Source organism: Fundulus heteroclitus, chromosome 2, assembly GCF_011125445.2.
Source record: "Fundulus heteroclitus isolate FHET01 chromosome 2, MU-UCD_Fhet_4.1, whole genome shotgun sequence".
In the NCBI taxonomy this organism is placed as follows: domain Eukaryota; kingdom Metazoa; phylum Chordata; class Actinopteri; order Cyprinodontiformes; family Fundulidae; genus Fundulus; species Fundulus heteroclitus.
In genome coordinates this window covers 36,305,745-36,324,220 of record NC_046362.1, presented here as the reverse complement: position 1 = coordinate 36,324,220, position 18,476 = coordinate 36,305,745, and the positions used below count along the sequence as shown (strand labels likewise).

At 40.6% G+C, this 18,476-nt stretch overlaps 1 protein-coding gene across 1 annotated transcript in view; it reads right to left on the bottom strand.

Moving 5' to 3' along the window:
• The window catches only part of zcchc14 (zinc finger, CCHC domain containing 14), a 32,656-nt gene that overhangs the window by 5,859 nt on the left and 8,321 nt on the right, over positions 1–18,476 (bottom strand). Inside the window, exons 3-10 of the mRNA XM_036126537.1 lie at positions 14,652–14,808; positions 7,265–7,335; positions 7,096–7,167; positions 6,678–6,745; positions 4,934–5,112; positions 3,977–4,013; positions 281–737; positions 85–182 (exon numbers count right to left, since the gene is read on the bottom strand). Of these exons, the coding sequence (XP_035982430.1) occupies positions 85–182; positions 281–737; positions 3,977–4,013; positions 4,934–5,112; positions 6,678–6,745; positions 7,096–7,167; positions 7,265–7,335; positions 14,652–14,808 (1,139 nt within the window). The remainder of the gene's footprint in view (positions 1–84; positions 183–280; positions 738–3,976; positions 4,014–4,933; positions 5,113–6,677; positions 6,746–7,095; positions 7,168–7,264; positions 7,336–14,651; positions 14,809–18,476) is intronic.

Here is an 18,476-nt window from a genome sequence, read left to right as displayed (position 1 = left end):
GAGACTCTCCAGATGTTCTGGCTGAGGTAAAAAGATGCTTTTCCAGCCAAACACGTCCGACAGACTGAATTTTCTCAGGCTTACTCTGCTGATTTCTGAAGCTCCAGCTGAGTCTTGAGTTTCTTCTTTGCGCCCTGGGTCAAGTCGTACTTGTTGAGGTCCTCCTCCGTCAGAGCTAAAAACTGTCCACAGGAAAAGGTTTGGACATTTTTCGTTAAAAAGGTCATAATAATTACCCGCTGGTGTTTTAATTTTTAATACAACGTAGAATGGTGCAGACCTCCTCCATGGTGAGCTGTTTGAAGACCGGGTAGTACTTGTGAAGCCGAAGCTTGCGCAGCCAGTCCAGGATGCCGTTCTGCTCCGGGGGGTTGGGCTGGGACTGTGCTATCTGTGCCGGATGGGACTGTGAGCGGACCAGGGGGTGTGAGTGGGGCCCCTGCTGGGAGTGGGACAGGTGCAGGGACTGCGTGCTGGGCTGAACGCCGGTTTGCTGATGGAGGTGGTGCTGCAGGGACGAGTGAGGCTGACTGTGATGCAGCGGGGAGGATGTGTCGCCTCCACCGGCCGCGGGGCTCCTCAGGGGGAGCGGGTGCATGGAGGGGGGCGGCGGAGGGTGCTGGGGAGGAGCAACGGGGGGAGGAGGCAGGAGGGAGGAGAGGTGAGGAGGGGAACGAGTCAGGACGGAGCTGTGGGTGCTGACCACGGGCTGGACACTGGCCACGCGGTACACCGCCCTAAGACAGGAGAGAAACCGTCGTTATCACTGAAATTCAGTCTGACATGGAACTAAAACCGACGACTCAGCAACTATTCTCCACTGTGCTCTATCTTAAGGCATCGCCCATTTCCACCCCAGCAGATTGCGGCACGGTTCGCTCAGGTTTACGTCATGGAGAGGAACGGCAGCGATTCCAGATTATCCAAACTTTCCCTTTTTATGGTGGAATAATTATGCAGTGAAGCCCCACAGGTAGACGTATGCAACCCCATTCACACACACACTTGGTTAAATGTCTCAACCCCACTTGGCAGAATAAAAGTTGCTTTTAGACGTAGTCTGAACATCTTCAGTGCGGTTAGATTTAGGAGGTTAAACCAGGTATTCTCGTAATATAAGGTTCCCGCTCTATGAAAGGAAGTCCTCTGCTCTGTTTGGGCATTTTGTTCCTTGTTTAAGGCAGCGGTCTCCATTCCTGTCGAGTCAAAAGTACTCGAGGGCCAAAAAAATATAATATTTTATCTGCTCCACAAAACAAGAGCATGCAATATTTTAATTTAATTATTATAAAATAATTATTTTAATCAAATTAAATCGTTCATCAGATTTTTTGTAGAAAATGGACGGTTAAATCAACGTTTTACACATTTGTTTTTATTAAAAGATGGTTGCCTAGTTTGCAAATTCTTTTGGGCTCGATTAAAAAAAATAAGAACAGGAATTGGGTCGGTCTTTAAATTAAAACATTTGCCATGTTTAGCCAATTTAATAAATTAATTAAAAGCTGATTGTGGTGCACCAAAGTCTGCATTTGAGTAAAAGTCACTGGATAGATGTGGTCCTATTTACTATGAGAGAATATAAAATGTTTCATTAGTAAAAGTTGTGCTGTACCAAACATTCTCAATTATGACAAGATTTTAACTTGTTTGTTATAATTTTGCCCCAATTAAAAATAAAAAGCATCTGTCTGGATCAACCACCCGTGCTGGTGGACCAAATCATTCTTGACTTACATTTGCCAAACAAAATCATTCCAGGGACCACAAAGGTCCCCGGGTCACGCTGCGGAAAGCCCTGGTTTACGATAAATACAGTGAAAGTGGATTCATACGTCAGCCCGGAGACCGCTGTGCTGGGGCCTCCAAGAGGAGAAGATCCACATAAATAAATTAAGGAGGAACAGAAACAGATTTGTTGCAACTTTAATTCTGCAGACGATCGTTTCCCTCGTTCGTTTCAGCCTCCGAGCCGATTTCACCATACATCATAGCTCATAAATCCTAATTTATATTATAGCTCAGATTTATCAGGCTGAGGCCGAGAAACAAAGAGCTATTACTTTTTTCTTTCAATTTAAAAGCTTCTGAAATTAAATATCTTAATGAAACCTGTCACTGTAAGTTCGAGAAGGGGTCTATGATATAAGAAAGTTGCACTGTTTTCTAATTTAATGGGTCGTTGTTGGTTTGGAAAATGTTTTCAGTTTATTTCCAGCCACAAGAACAGGAACTTTCTTTGAAAACCCTTGAGTTTAATGACTGGGTATGCCTGAGTCCGTTTTTCAGTAAAACATCTCTGGACGTTTGTGGCCCCACTAAATAAGGCTGGGCGATATGACTTAAAAATAAAATCTCAGATTTCATTATACAAAATCCTATTAATCGATTTCCCCCCTCCTTTTTGTCTCACAAAAAAAAAAAAAAATAAATTATTTAAAAAACTTGCTTTTATGTCAAGCATTTTGTCTGGGAGTTAAACCTGAATTCAAAGTGCAACTAAATACAAGCTGTGAAACATGCTGGTAAAACAAGATGGCCTCCCTGCTGTTGAAAACAATGAAAACATAACTAAATGTTTGCTGCTACGAGCTAAGAACAGGAAAGAACTTCACTTGTGTAACTTCAAACCACCGTATTTTTTGGACTATAAGTTGCACTTTTCTTCATAGTTTGGCTGATCCTGTGACTTATATTCAGGTGCGACTTATATATCAAATTTAAATGGTAATTCATATTAAGCAACATGAACCAAGGAGTAAACATTACCGTCTATAGCAGCAAGAGGGCGCTCTAGGCTTGTGGAAAGTAAATGCTGCTCCTGTACCACTTAAAAAAATGAATTAAAACATTAACTTATAGACAACAAAGACTGAACACATGTTTTGTATGTTGCTTCACTGCTTCAGTCTGCATTAACGCAGAGAGGCGTTGATTGGTGCCGCCTGACGGGCCCAGACTGAGACAGAACCTGTAACTGGGCTGTGCGTGACGCTAATAACAGCTAGCGCTAGCTTACAGGTCTGTTGTCTGGGCGGTTTACAACTTCACTGATGCTGCACTGAGCTTTATGTTGCTCTGAGACATCTGTGTCGTACTGTTAGCTTAGCACGTAGCACCGTTACGCTCACGTTCTAATTTAGGGCTTAATTAGACCGAAATGCTCTGATGAGAACTTTCTGCATTGGAGTTGCTAGCTTGTTATGCTAATTTACCCCATTCATCCTCCCAGGTATGTTCCATATTACTCAGCTGATTGTGGATGCAGCTGTGCAATTGAATAAATTGCCTTACCAGATAAAATGTCAGTTTTTAGTCTTGGATTGTGTGAAACAAATTTCTAAATAATGCGACCTATGGTCTGAAAAATATGGTAACTTAAAAAACGTTGTAAACTAAAGTGCCTGAAATTATGGTAAACAAAGAAAGTTTTCTTTTTACAATATTTTGACAATATATTTTCTTAAACATATATTCAGCATTGCTGTTATAATCTTCATGGAAGTCCAATGAGTGCATTGCAAAATAAAATTCAGATTTTCCAAAATTTTAATCTTAAAAAGTTGTAGATTTGAATTAATTGATAAAATCTATTTATTGCCCAGCCCTGCTACTCAAATGAAAAGCAAAAAAGCCCTTTTTCAGACTTGAAAGAATTTATGTAAATATTGGAACTTGTATGAAGGATTTTTAACCCTTCGCAGATCAAAGAAAATCAATAATTCAAGCTTGAGCAACAAAACCTTATTTTTAAAATTCATCGTTAGGAATATCGTCCTTAAACCCGCTGGAAAAACAACCGTTAAATGATACTCTACATAATACAGTACATTTGAACCACATGCATAGATTACAGTAAAGTAGAGGTAAAGTTTAACCATTTTAGTATTAGTATATCCTCAGAAAATAGGTAAATATTTAGAAAACCTAAAAGTAAAAACACGTTCTGATGCAGGAAGAAAAAAAAGGCCGTCACCTGTTCGCTCCTCTGTACTGCACTGTACAGTCAGCATCTGTAACAGAGAAAAATAAAGACACCTTCATCAACAAGAATTCCTCAGATCAGATCCATTCTGAGCTCAGTTCCATAACAAATGGTTCACCTTTTTGAATCTGATAATTGAACTAAATTAACTTTTCAATCATATTTTAATTCATTGGGAGGCACCTGCAGTTCTTAAAGAGAAACTGTAATCAGCTGAAGATGGTATTGGCGACACTTGGGATAAAAAATTAGACAGAAAACTCTGATTCTTAATCAAGATTACCTTAAAAACAGATAATTGCTGCTCAGAGGGGAAACAAATGCTGGAATTTTGCACAGAGTCATACAAACGAACCAAACACGACAACAAGAAAATCTGAGGAACACGGACACTGAACTCCTACAGGAATCTGTGGCTCTCTGGCTGCAGAGACATGCATGCACGGTAAAATAATGCTTTCCCAGTTGAGTGTGTACAGGATGGACTGTCGCACATTGTGGGGAAGGGCGTGTTGATGGGAGAACTTCACCATGGAACTGGACCTGCTGACAATCCTGCTACTGAGAGCCTGGACCGAGTCAGAGGCATGAACACAGAGTAACACAGAGAGACACATGCCGCACCGGCAGCTATAAATACACTCTGAGATGAAGTCACACTATTACATCGAACACACACACACAAACAAGTATGAGGTCACCACACTCTGGGCTTCCCAACACAAACATGCCACAGTGAATTCCAACACCGGACCAAAATAGACCCTACCTCTCCTCTCATCCCAAACACCCCAACACAAGATGGACATCTGCCCCACCTGCTCGTCCTGAGACCATTCACGGATCGCTCATGTTTCATAACCCCGCTATCGAGACTTCCTGGTTTCATAGGTCCTGCTGTGCCACAAAGATCAAACCCAACGGATCATGAAGTACGGCAGGACTTACTGGAGCTGGAAGTGAGCGGGCAGGTGGGGGCAGCAGGACTGCTGGGTAGGGAGGAAGGCGGAGGTAGTCTGGCGGAGGAGGGAGACGAGGGACAGTTGGGAGACACGGGCCTGTTGGAGGTGAAGAACAGCTGGACGGTGTGGTGATGAAGGACGTGGCCAGGTAGAGCGGTCAGACACCTGGGAGATGCGTTACATGTTGGAGCAACACTAGAGTCAGGAGAGAAGAGGAAGAGGTGTGAAGAAGTCTTTGCAACCTTACACATTTCATGCAGTTTTTGCTTCTTTTTTTTTTTGACACACTTAAATGTTTCAGATCACCAAGAAATCAAGATTCTTTATTGTCATTATGTACCCATAATGAAATTTTGGTGAGACACCGGCTCAGAGTTCACATATAACACACAGACACAAATCAAAGATGTTCATGGCAAACAAAGAATGAGGACAAAGATCTCCTGAGTAAATACGAAATGCAATTTTCTAATGATTTCATTCATTGAAGGAACACAGCTATCCAAACCAACCAGCACAGACATAACAACATAGCTAGTGAATTCATTAATTAACTAAACTATAATTGTCCCCTGAATGTTTTGCTGGTTGCTCCACCCTCAGCATCAACAGCTGTCATCCAGCAGTTGCAACAACTTTATTAAATAACTGTGGAGAAATTTTTGCCCACTCTGCTTTGCAGAATTGCTTCATCTCTGCTTCGTTCCACATGATCTTGATTTGATCTAAGTCCATACTTTGACTAGGCCACTCCAAAACCTTGATTTTATTTCTTTTGACCACTCTAGACGGTGTGCTTTGGATTCTTTTCCTGCTTTGCATAGAATCCACACTAAAAGTGCACGAATGCCCGAAAAAAGAAAACCGTGTAAATGGTCGACGCAAAGCACCTCGTGAATGTTATTCTGGATTAAAGATAGGTCAGCTGATTGTTTTGTTTTTTTCATTGTGAATTGCAACAACGGAGAAAAAGCAAAGACACTGTGAAATAAAAATAACAGAGAGGAGTTTATAAAATGTTAAAAAATCAGAGGCAAAGCACAGATGTTCCCCACAAAAAGTGAACTTGATTGCAATTTTAAACGTCAGAGGAAAGTCGTGCTCCATCTTGAAACTCCTCTGAGGCTTTGAGTCGGATAGACATTAAAAATAAAAATAATTCACAGTCTTAAACTTTTTCACTATTTGTCACTTTACAACTAAAATCTATAATATGTGATGTTCCTTGGTCCTCATGATGCTGCTCGTTCACCAATGTTCTCCAACAAAGCTCAGAAGGCTTCAATGAACAGTTGGGTTTATAAATTACACACAAGCTCTATTTACTCATAAGGTGACTTCTAAATGTAGATTGGTTATTCTATATTTTATTTCATTTAGGGGTTTCAGAGAAAAGAGGGGTAAACACAAGCACCATTTTCAGATTATTAGCTGTAAATAAAACGTGAAAATCACACATAGTTGCCCTTCCACTCCACAGAGTTGTCCCATGCTGTGTTGAATGACACAAAATCCCATCTAAATAATTTACTACCAAAAAAAATCCAAAAGTGTGAAAACATTTTCTTGGTGCACTATATGCCACGTGAACTGATGAACAAATCATGCATTATCTCACTGTAGACATGAAAAACTAAATTTACGCTTAAAGAAGTGAGAGTTGGAGTGAAAGTAATTTGCCAGTTGTGAAAAAGACCAAAACTTTGGAGAGGTGACGTATTTGGACTAACCTGGTGTCGACCTCTAAGGACTGATGGAGGAACTTCTCCAGTCCATCATCAGGAAACACTTGTGAAAGCTAGCAGGGGAAAATTCAGCACGATTAAATTAAAAATGACTGACACAGCAGTAGACAGTGTCACACTATGCTGATGAAACTGAGCTTTTTACAAACAAAACAAAAACAAAAAAACATTAACAACTCATTCACTTATCTATCTTTCATTGCTCCATTTAGTCAATTTAATGGACTTCACTTAACACTTTAACATAACTTCAGGCTGATTCTTTAACACTCCTCTCTTTGTTGCCACGTAGCTATTTCTATATATTTTCTTCTACACATTTTATGCAGAAATTAACTGGTTAGACTGCCAAATATTGAACAGCAGCAAATACGAGTAACCCGAGAATAACAGCGATTATTACCTGGGATATCAGCTCTGCCACCTCCTGCTGCGTTTTCACAACAGATGACGTAGAACCGTTGGACCAGCCCACCTGGAGAAACAGAGGAGAGAAAGGAGGACAGTATTAGTATAATGAAGAAGAGAGGCTGAATGTAATTAAAAAAAGTATGTTAGGAGTGTTCGTCTACCTCAAACACGTATTCGCTGCCATTCTCTGATTTGTGGGTCACCTTTCTCAGCAGCACACGTTCAATCACAGCTGAAAGAAGCACACATCAGTTCAAGGAGGAGTAAAAGCTTTATTAGCTTTATCTAAGGCCAGGGGTCTCATTTAGAGAACTTTGCGTAGAATCCATACTAAAAGGCCAAAAATAAATTCAGCTTTATGAAACCATGCACACACAATTTCCCTTTATAGATCGCAGCTGTACCTGAACGAGTGCGTACCTGGTTCCGCCTCAGGTTCTGCCCTCTACACACCCAGATTCAACCGTAAACGGTCGATGCAAAGCACCTCATGAATGTTAATGTGGCTTAAAAACGGGCCAGTTAGATCATCTTTTTCATCATGGTCATGTGGCAGCCACGGAGAAAAAGCAAAGAATGTTTGGGAAAATATCACAGAGAGGCGTTCATTAAATTTGTGAATCAGAGGTAAAAGCACAGATGTTATGCACATTAAAAGAACCCTTTAAAAATTAAGCCTGATTGCTGCTGTAAATGTCGGAAGACAGCCGCGTCCCTCTGAGGCTGTGCGTTTAGATCAAAATTGAGAGAAGAGAGCGAGACAAGGAAGAATGAGAGGTTTCCCCCACAATGATAAAGACCCCAATTTTTTTTTTATAAAAATAAAATGAAATGAAAATAAAATACAATGAATTACAAAAGAAAAAACACTGCAAAAAGCATTTTAGGAAGCAGATGAACACTGCACTGCATGGGTGGGAGCAGGAAGTGAACTGCGCTCTGGGGGCTGGAGAGCGGCCTTTCAGCACCTGGTGGGGGGGGGGGGGGGTGTAGCCACTTTCCTCTGTAGGTTATAGCAGAATGTAATGCTCAGAGTCTAAAGCGGGATCTTGGCCAGTCGTCCACCTCGGCCAGGAAACATATGATCCCTGAAACTGCGATTTTAATTCTCCCATCTGCACCTTCCATGAGCCAATGCATCCACACACAAGTGTATTTGACCATTTACAGCAATTAAAGTAGTTGTCGCACACCTTGTGAAGATCAGGGTGGAACGCGATGGTTGAAAACCCCGATAAAATGTTATGCGGACATTTATTTGTAATTTAAAATGGCTTATAGGAACTTTTTATTTTATTGAAAGGTCATTTTGTATAGTTATGTGTCACCAGTGCATGAGTAACACCGCAGTTTGGAATCCTTATGATGGAGTCTACAATCTATGATTATGGAGTGAAATTGAACATCTGAGGGGAATAACAATGTCATTTTGGCTGTAAATCACCACTTAACCATCTGCGTCGCCATTTCCCCCCTCGTCTCCAAAATGAGCTTAGGCCTGGGTCAGAGCAACCGTGACGACTGCATTTACCCATCAAGTTTTTTTTCCTATAAATCCAAACTTTTACGTGAAAGTGACGTACGCACGTTTCAGGACCCATTTTGTGCGACGCAAGCTTTATAAATGAGACCCCGGGTCACTTTGGGCAGTTAAGCTTAAATTACATTAAGAAGGTGGAAAATGCAGAAACCCATGCCATGCCAGTAGGTGATTAAAGTCAATAAATCTTTTTATATAATTGTATTGTAAATGTTTTCCGATTGTCTCCTTTTATGTATTTTTACCTTTCATGGACACACATTGACTCTATCTTGCAAGGCAAGTCAAGGTAAGGAAAGTTTATTTGTAGCATATTTTAAGTAACAAGACAATTCAAGGTGTTGTACATGAACAGATCAAAGAAAAGAAAACATACAGAGGAAAGCACATTGCCTCTTCTGACGCTCATTTCCTTATTCTTTAGGCAGTTTTTCCACCTCTCCAGCCTCTCTTCCACCTCCTTCCTGCTGTCCCTGCAGATTCACAATGTCATCTAAAACCTTTTAGTCCATGCAAGCTCCCTCCCAACTTTATCTGTCAACCTGTCCACCACCACTGCAAGCAAAAGAGATTAGAACAAATCCCTGATGTGATCTCCTCACACCTTTAACCCATCTGTGATGCCTACCACACACCTCACCCCCGTTTTACTGCAATTGTACAAGTTCTATGAAACCAGGCACCATGACAGAAAATAATATATAATTCAATTCAATTCAATTTTATTTATATAGCGCCAAATCATGAAACATGTCATCTCAAGGCACTTTACAAAATCAAGTTCAATCATATTATACAGATTGGGTCAGATTATACAGATTGGTCAAAAATGTCCTATATAAGGAAACCAGTATATACACTTTTATATATACACACATCTGTAAATATCATGTTTCTATATGTTTTTGATGTAAAGGGCAGAAAGTGACATGAGTCATGATATGATATGATATAAAGTATACGCAAAATGAGAAAGGGAGCTGGATATGAGATGTGGCATGCAAGATAAACTATATAATATGATATATATATAATATGATGCAAGATGAGTATTATGACAATAAATGAGCTCCAGCCCTCTTCAAGGGGGCAGTAAGTCGCATCAAAACTCATGAGGCTGCAACCTGAATTTTTAGCACCAGCCACTTGTGACAGAACTAAATGTGTGAAAAGCAACACAATGCAATTGGTCTTTGTTAATGAAATAGAAATAGCTAATGTTACTATTAGGTTTTAAATGGAGTAACTTGTAATGTGAACCAGCTTTCTTGTAAAATAAACCTACCCACGAACTGATGATAGCTTATAATGTGTAATAAATGTGTATTTTAACCAAGACTCTAATATTGATTATTATTAAAACAGCAAAGCAATTCTCACAAAATATATATTTAATACTTTAAAATGACAAAAAACTAATTTTACAATGATAAAAGTCTAAGTATAGTCTAAGTATAAAGAGGTTTATAAACACACACACACACACACATATATATAAGTCTCCTTTTATGTATTTTATATATATATATATATATATATATATATATATATATATATATATATATATATATATATATATATATATATATATATATGCACATATTGTTGAGGTACAAATTTCATGTATTTTACCTCAACATTAGAAGTTGGTTTAAGCCACCCTGCTTCAGTTTTATCCATGTCGTTCGTTGGAAAGTCAGTGCAAGTAAGTATGTGGGTGTGGGTTCAGACTTGCACAGATCCACAGCTCTGTTTGGCAAAACATCGGGCGTGAAGGAACAAGCTACCGAGACGGGGTGACCACTCTCTGCCTCGCTGGGAGCCTCTTGGGATGCAGCTGTGGAGGTTTTCTGAATGCTTCAGGCCATTTACAGCAACTAACTGTCCAACTCAGCAGTGCGTGTTTACAACGAGCTGCTGAATGCCTGTGAGTTTTTATTAATTCACAGAGTGAGAAATATGCAACAACTGCAGAACGGCCGACAGACAGATGCTGTTAAACACATAAAGCAGAAACAGCAGCAACATGGAGCTCATGTTGCTCTCCTGTTTGCTCACTGAATGCCTGTGCTTTTTGTTGGTGACAGCTATGCCGTGTTACCAGAGGTGACATAGTTGAGTGTTTTGTTACAGATCGGCCTTATGAGCTGCTCACCAGGTCACTGATTTCTAATAACTGATAATGGAAGAAGTCGCTGTCGATCAATCGGACTTCAGAAAACCTCATTTGGGAGTAACAGGTGGAAATAAGAGGGGAGACCATGTTGCTAACAAGAAAAGAAAGCTGTGAAATGTTAAAAAGAAAAGAAACCCCTAATCTCACTCTGCAACTTCACTGTAAATAAAAAAAACAAAAACAAAACCGAATTTTACAAAGCTAAAGAAGGCACCTTTCACCCCCTGTCAGTCAGAGGCCTAAGGTCCGACCGATGCCAGTGAGGGCTCGTTCTTTTCGGTGCGACGCCCTGAACAACATATCAGAGGCTACACCCCATAGCTGGACGTTTGTCCCAATATTTGGTCTTTGCTCCACTAGCTGAGCATCATCGTGAAGGCCAGGCCGAGAGGCTCTCAATGAGCCCACCCACGCGTCACTAATCTACTCCCATGTTTTTCTTAACGGAATGGGCTTTAGGGCATAAGGGGCACTACGTGGAAGAAGAGGGGCCCTTATCAACACCTTAAATGTGATGGAGGAAACGATGATGTAAACGTTTTGAAGTCTGCCCCTCTTTTTCCACTTTGTGCCTCTTGAGGGAAAAAGTGGGGGTGCACGGGGGTGGGGGGGCAATACTTTAGGGTTTGAGGGGAAATCCAAGCAAAAGTATTGAAATGTACCCCTCTCCTTCCACTTTTCAGGCGTCCCGAGAATCGTGCCCCTCTGATCTACTAAACTTTGGCAACAGCTCGGCTCCCCAGGGCGGTGTGGATGGGGGGCTCTGGAGAACAAGAGGAGGGGGTCGAGATGCATGCATCGGTACCGCCCGCGCCCGACAGGAGCAAAAGTGTGTGGGGGGGGGGGGGGGGGTATTGTCCCCATTCGCGGGTATGGAGCAATGCCTTAGTCCTCTTCCATAACATGTCCCTTCCCTTCCCTTAAACCTGCACTGTCCTGGGTGAAACTTGGAGGAAACTTACACCCTTGGATGAAAAACTGCATCAGCCCTATGGCTGCACACTACATCACAAGTATATGGTCATCAGTAAAATAAAAGACTGTTTGAAATGCAATAATTGTTGTGAGTTGATAGATTGAATACTAGTTTGAGATTTATCTTTTTCAGTAGTCTCCCCTGCAGTTTATGCCCACAGTTACACAGATTACAGTGTCCAAGGTCCTAAAGATCACAGAGTATTGGAAGCGCCAGATAAAGATAAGAGGAGTGAGGAAAATGTGGACATACTGTAACCGATGTCTTGTTTATCTACATTCATATTCAATGAACTTGAATTATTATTGAACAGTTCATTTATTTAATTAATCTATTTACAAAAAAGGAAAAACATTATACACATTAACATAGACCGATGATGTTTTAAAGCTTTTATTTCTGTTAATTATAATTTTTTTCCACCTCCAGCTGATAAAAACATAGCATTTAAGATTGCATCAGAGCAATAAAAATGCAACATTATTCATGCAGAAATGTGGGCTTAATGAAATGTAAGTTTATTATCGGCTTAAATATTTTTGTTTTGAAAAGGTGCTTTTAATTTAAAAAACAAGCCTTCTAGATATGCATATTACCATTTTTTTGAATACACATGTTTTTGGTAAATATGTACATTTACATTTAAAGTATAGTCATCACAGGTTTTTCTAATATCGTGCAGCTTTAATCATGACTAATGGTAGCTCTAAGCTTTTTTTCTCCAAATGAATGAATGTCCAGACATCCCAGACAATCAGAAGGAGGATTCATTCGAACCTATCTTTTGTCCATCAGTGTCCTTCCTGCAGGATTTCAGGCTGTTTCTTGCCCAAGCTCTGAAACCGGGGCGACCAAGTACTCGTATATTTGCCAGAAAGAGACCACCCTGAAGCTTGCTTAACCCTGCTGGGCGTCCTAAACTTACCCATTGAACCAAAGTAAAATCTGATAACTCTTCACAATAATCTAAAAATAACAGAAATTGTAGAGGAGAGCTATAATTTGTCTTTAGTCAATCAAAATTCAGCATCTGCCATGCTGGAGTGCAGAAGTGCGTTCACACAGAGTCACCTGAAAGCACCATTAAGCTGCATGATGTATGAAATGTCTTTTCTTCATTGTTTTTGGGAAGTTTATGCTTGTTTCAGCATAAATCAAACTCAGCACAGGGTTTAACCCACTGTACCAGCCTGCATCATTTGTTTATTTATTGTTTATGCAGTTTAATTAAGTTTTTTATACACCAGTAACAGTGGTACCGAAGATGGTATATAATGGGGTTGTGAAAATAACTGATGCCTCCAAATAGTCGATGCTAAATAATTAACTATTTAAACACACAGATTTTCAAAATTGCTATAAACTGACCCAATCACATCTGCCCAAATTGTTGCACTTCTTCCTGCAGCGGCGCACCGAGACACTCAGCTCGTCTCCTCCCTGCAGCCGCTCACCTGACCCAAATAATGAGCCGCCAGAAGAAAACATGTGACCATCTTTAGAGACAAGATAAAAACAAAGGCGTTGTTCGAAGAAACGTTCCCGGGCAGATAAACAAGAAAAAAAACGAAATGCTCAACGCTGCTACATGCTAAGCTAACAGTACAACATGGATGTTTGAGAGCAACATAAAAAGGTCAGTAGAGCTCCTGTATCTGCAACAGTAGTGAAGAAGACAGCATCAGCTAACGCTAGCTGTTATTAGCTTGAAGGACACAAACAGCCTGAAGACCAAGAACTGTTGTAACGGCTCATATTCCTGTCATATATATTTGGTGCTTGTAAATCAGAATGTGTAGTTGTAAGTAAATCTTTCCACACTGTGAACCAAAATGTCTGAGAATTTGATCGTCTTTGCATCATTAGATAAGAATTTTGAGTGTAAAAAAGCTTCAAAATAACTACACAACTTTTTACACAAGCTACAATCTTTTTAAGGTCTGATTACAGATAATAAGGAAAAATGTACGTGTAAAACTCTGCTGTGAGTTTCAACCTCAAAGTATGAATTTAGACCAGAATTTTCTTCCTCTCAGCTGATTGGTTGATGTCATGTCAATCACAAATTTAGCAAACCAATCAGAAAACAGATGGGCTTGGCTGTCAGGGATGTGCTCTACTGAGCAGCAAATCCTGGAAGAATGGAGGACGGCACTCTGGTTGAAAACTTCATTATCAAGAATATATAAACTTAGAAGAATAATTTTGTTTTTACTCCACCAAATGATAACATTAGTTTAGTTTTAAACCCTTTATTAAACCCTGCGGCATGTCTTCGAACAGCATAACGACACAGTGAAGGAATCAGAGCTAAGCTCACATCAGGGCCGCTGCTCCTTCGACGGACATATCCTCCCTCACAGAAACATGATAAAATATGCAGAAAAACTGTTACTGAAACCTTTTTTAAACCTGGCAAAAATATTCAGGGTCACATAGGGTTTTAAGTTGTTAAACGACGTAATCAAATTCAGTGTTTAAAGTATGTATAAAAAAAATATATCTTTCTCTGTTGTGATTTACTTTTTCCTGTTCTGATAAAACTAATTTCTAAAGAGGGATTTATTTGAAGTTTAGGAAATAAACCTGATATATAAAAATCATTTGCATATTAAAATTCAGTAAATTTGATTTGTTTCTGATGACTGTGGAAGACAAGTTGAGTTTCTGCCATTCTGGTAAAAAATAAAACCTAAACCATGTGCCTCTAACCTTTGACTGTCGTTTTCCCACCTAACCCTGAGGGCAGCATTCTTCCAGCTCCGCTCCTGTGTTTAGATGTGCCAGCATGCCGCATCTTGCTCAAACATTCTCTGCTAAACAAACTCCAAAGGATCCTCAGTCACAGCTGCTCACCTTTTCCTGCTTTCTGGCGACTTCTGGTTTGGGTATCCTGGATCTGCGGAGGAGTCGGTGGAGGAGATGGGAGCTCCTGGCGGGCCGCTTGCTCTTCGTGTCCTAAGGCTGCACCAGAGGGGGGTCCTGAGCCTGTCGAGGTCTCTCTGGTCTGGTTCTGGGTCTGGAGAACACATGAAAGATAACCAGGGGATAATCAGGTCTACTGCTGCTTTATTAGCTTTGAGGAGGAACTGAAGCAATGGCTGGGATATTTAATAGATTCAAGGGGGGGAAAAAATCAAGGAATTAGGATGGACTCAAAAATCAAAGGTTCTGTGCAGATGTTTTAAATCAACCAAGACTTCTTTTTTATTTTTTTATTTGTCCTAATGTTTTTCTCTGTTAGAAACCCCAGTTTTCTTGATATATTTGGTTAAAAGAGATTTTTATTCACGCAATCCTCCTGAAGAGCCAAGTAAGAGAGTGTTGTGCATGCGCGGTGAATGTTAGATGAAGGAGGACAGACAGCGGTCAGGTTCTCTTGCAGAACTCATTCCATCAATCCAAAGCAGGTTCTCTGGTGATGATGTCATTTGTCAGGATGGAAACAGACCTCTCCACCCAGCAAAGAGTGTTTGAACCCTGGCCAACTCTGTGACACGGCCAGCAAAAAGCCCAGATGTGAATCCAGTGGAAAATTTATGGTGGGAATTATAATGGAAATGATGCACAACAAGGCTCCATCCTGCCGAGCTGATCTGGAAGCTGCTAAATGAGAATCTTCAAACAATTATATCAATATTGTTTTTATTAGTCAGGTCCTAAAGGAAGTGACGCAGTCAGAAAAGAAGTAGAAATTGGATGTTTTTATTTGGTTCACAACATCATATTTTTTCTTTTTTGATCCGAAAAAAGAGGCATCATTCGCTACAATATTAACATTTAATTGTTTCTCTTTTTTGTGGAGTTTATTTACAGATCCAAAAATGTTCAGCTGTTAATTACAGTAAACTATGTCTGTTTTGATTTCTACAAAGTAAAACTTTGTGCCAGTGGCTCCAGTATTTATGAGGCCAAATAGAAACAGAAGATTTTAAAAGCATTCAAGGAGCAAAAAAAAAAAATGGAGAAAGTGGAGAAAATATTCACCAAATAACTTGGTGAAGTAAAAAGAATGTAAAATGAGTGTTTACAGCTTCTTATGTTGCGTCTAAATGGAAAGCTGTAAGTTTATGAGATATATAACTGAAGAGGAAAATAGCTTAAATGATTGCTGCAGGTTTTTTCCACCCAGTTTGGTGCTTGTAAGTCGAGGTTAATACACATTTGCTGAAAGCTGAACGTTAACATGTGGCAAACCTGCACCGCAAGCTGTTTCCAATATAAACAACAGTCCTCAAACTCGGCTGGTTCTGAAAAACCCAGACCTGAGTCCAAGACTATTGTTGACTCAGGGCAGCAATACCCCATAAAGCTAATCTGGACTTTAAACTAACATCTTTCCAGAATGAAGATTTAAATAAAAACAGCTGGCTGAAGATCTTTCGTTTCTCCATTCAAAGTTCTAGAGAGAAAAATCCTCGTTAAAATGCTGAATCATCAGTAATGAACCGAGCTGCCCTGCTTTCAGCGAAAAGCTCAGAATCGGTACGAGCTGTTAGAAGAAATCATCCAGGCCGTAGATCTGAAAACAATTAAGTGTACGACCGCCACATCCGCATGTTACGGAGCCAGCCTGCCAGCTCTGCGCTCTGTCTGCAGACTGAATGGAAGCACAGCTTAAAGGTAAACCAGGAATCACGAGAGCAGAGAGTGGAGGTTAAATAAAAAGACATAAATAAAAAAAATATGTGCAGTTTGCTGAAAGCGATCAAATCCAGATTTCTCAGATTGTAGCTCCTCCTTCCGCTCCGCTCACATAAAAGTCAGCTGTACTCTGCTGTTAATTCTGACTCTGTTTTATAGTCCTATAAAGCAGACACATAATGAGGCGATTATGCAGGTTTCTACTGGCCTGGTGATGCTGTAATGTAACGCATATGCTCCTTTTAACCACTGAATTGTTGCTGCATAAAAAATAAAAAAAAACACACCCAAATGCAACGGCTTTCTCTCTGGAGTCCCTCGGCATGCAGCTGCTTTGTGTTAGTCAAAAGTTGGGAGGGTTGACTGGAGAAATAAGAGACCGGAGAGACACACGACTCACCAGAATGGAGGGAGAACATGCAACAAGATTCAGCAAGATAACAAAAGGAAGAGAATAGTCCGGCGTCCACATAAATTAGGACTGTTTGCGCCAGTCTTCCCAGGAATGGACGCAAACAAGAGCTGCATCTATGACTGCATCTAGAGTTCTGATTCAGCATGTTAAATGTTAAAGTTCACGACAGCGAAATTATAAAAAAGATTAAAGCATAGGTAGTTAAGACTGTCTGCCAGGAATAAGAATCTTCTTGCTAATACAAGAATATGGCAGCATGACTGTTCCTGTGTTCAACCTGATGTTTCTAAGACGTTTCCACACATTTTAATGGGATACTAAAGTTCCTAATTGGGTTTTATTATCTAGATCATGAAACCATATGATGCCGAGGCTGGTTTCCAATCCAGCTGTGTGGCAGAGGGAACCAGTTTTATTTTATTATTATGAGCGGACCCGTTAAACTTGCTGCCATTGGTCGGATCCAGGATGGTGACGAGTCTTCAAACAGACGGTCAGAACCAGCAGAACCTCTACTGCAACCCCAAAATGTGTCACCAGCTGCCACCAAGTCTGAAGCATTAATGTACATTAATATAGTGTAATTAATATTGCGCGACATCTGTAAACTCCTCTAATCACAAAAAGTATTCTAGAGTCAGACGTGAGTCCACCAGCTGAAGCTGGGACCAAACTGGGTCATCAACAGGACAACGATCCCAAACAGGAGAGAAACTCTGACTAACTGCCTGATAAAGAAAACAATCATGGTGTCAGAGTCCAGGCCTGAAGCAATTTCCCTCTGGGATTATTAAAGTAGGTCTGATTCTGATTCTGATCCTGCCTGAGATGCTGCGGCGGGTCGCTGAAGGAGCCGCTGCAGAAACAAATCTCTGCAAACCTGAAAGCAACTGAAGCGGCGTCGGAAAACGGTCTGGCAGACCGGTGAAGTCATACAGACGATCGTGTGATTGCTCATCTAAACAGGATGCAGCTCTCATCAGAACCTTTCCCTTTGACTGTTCTAGTCAAGCTGCAACGACACATCCAAGTGTTTCAGATGCCTGAAAGGTTGTGCGTCATGGAGCCGTGGTATGCAATGATGAATTGGCCTAAACAGCAATACCCAGTGGGTTCTGAGAGAAGTGATCCCACTCATTTAGTGTGTGTGGCTATTTAAATTTGCTCCTTTGCAAACATTTTCCCTACATGAATTATGTAAACCATGAGCTAATAGAGTCTCACTGATTTCCCTCCATTTTCTTCACACTGTGGCTCAAATCGACTGCGTTGGAGCCTTCCAGCGTCCCACAGCAAACTAAAAGCTGCGTTTTGTCCAGATAATCTGTCATATGTCACTGTTGTGGATTTAAGTGGAACCCCGTCGGTGTCTTCAGAGCGCGGAGAGATGGAGAGACAGCCAAAGAAAGAGCATTTATAACTTCCTGGAGATTCACTGGAGACTCACACACACCACAGAGGGTTGATTTCAGCACTGAGAAATGTGCTGACCTGCACTAAGCAGGAGCCAAGGGCAACAAAACACTAAATACAAACGCTCTTCTGAGCTGGGTACTTTCCCTTCACTGCTCCTGCCTGCCTGCTTTGGAGGGAGAACAGGCCGTAAAAGTGTGCGTTTATGT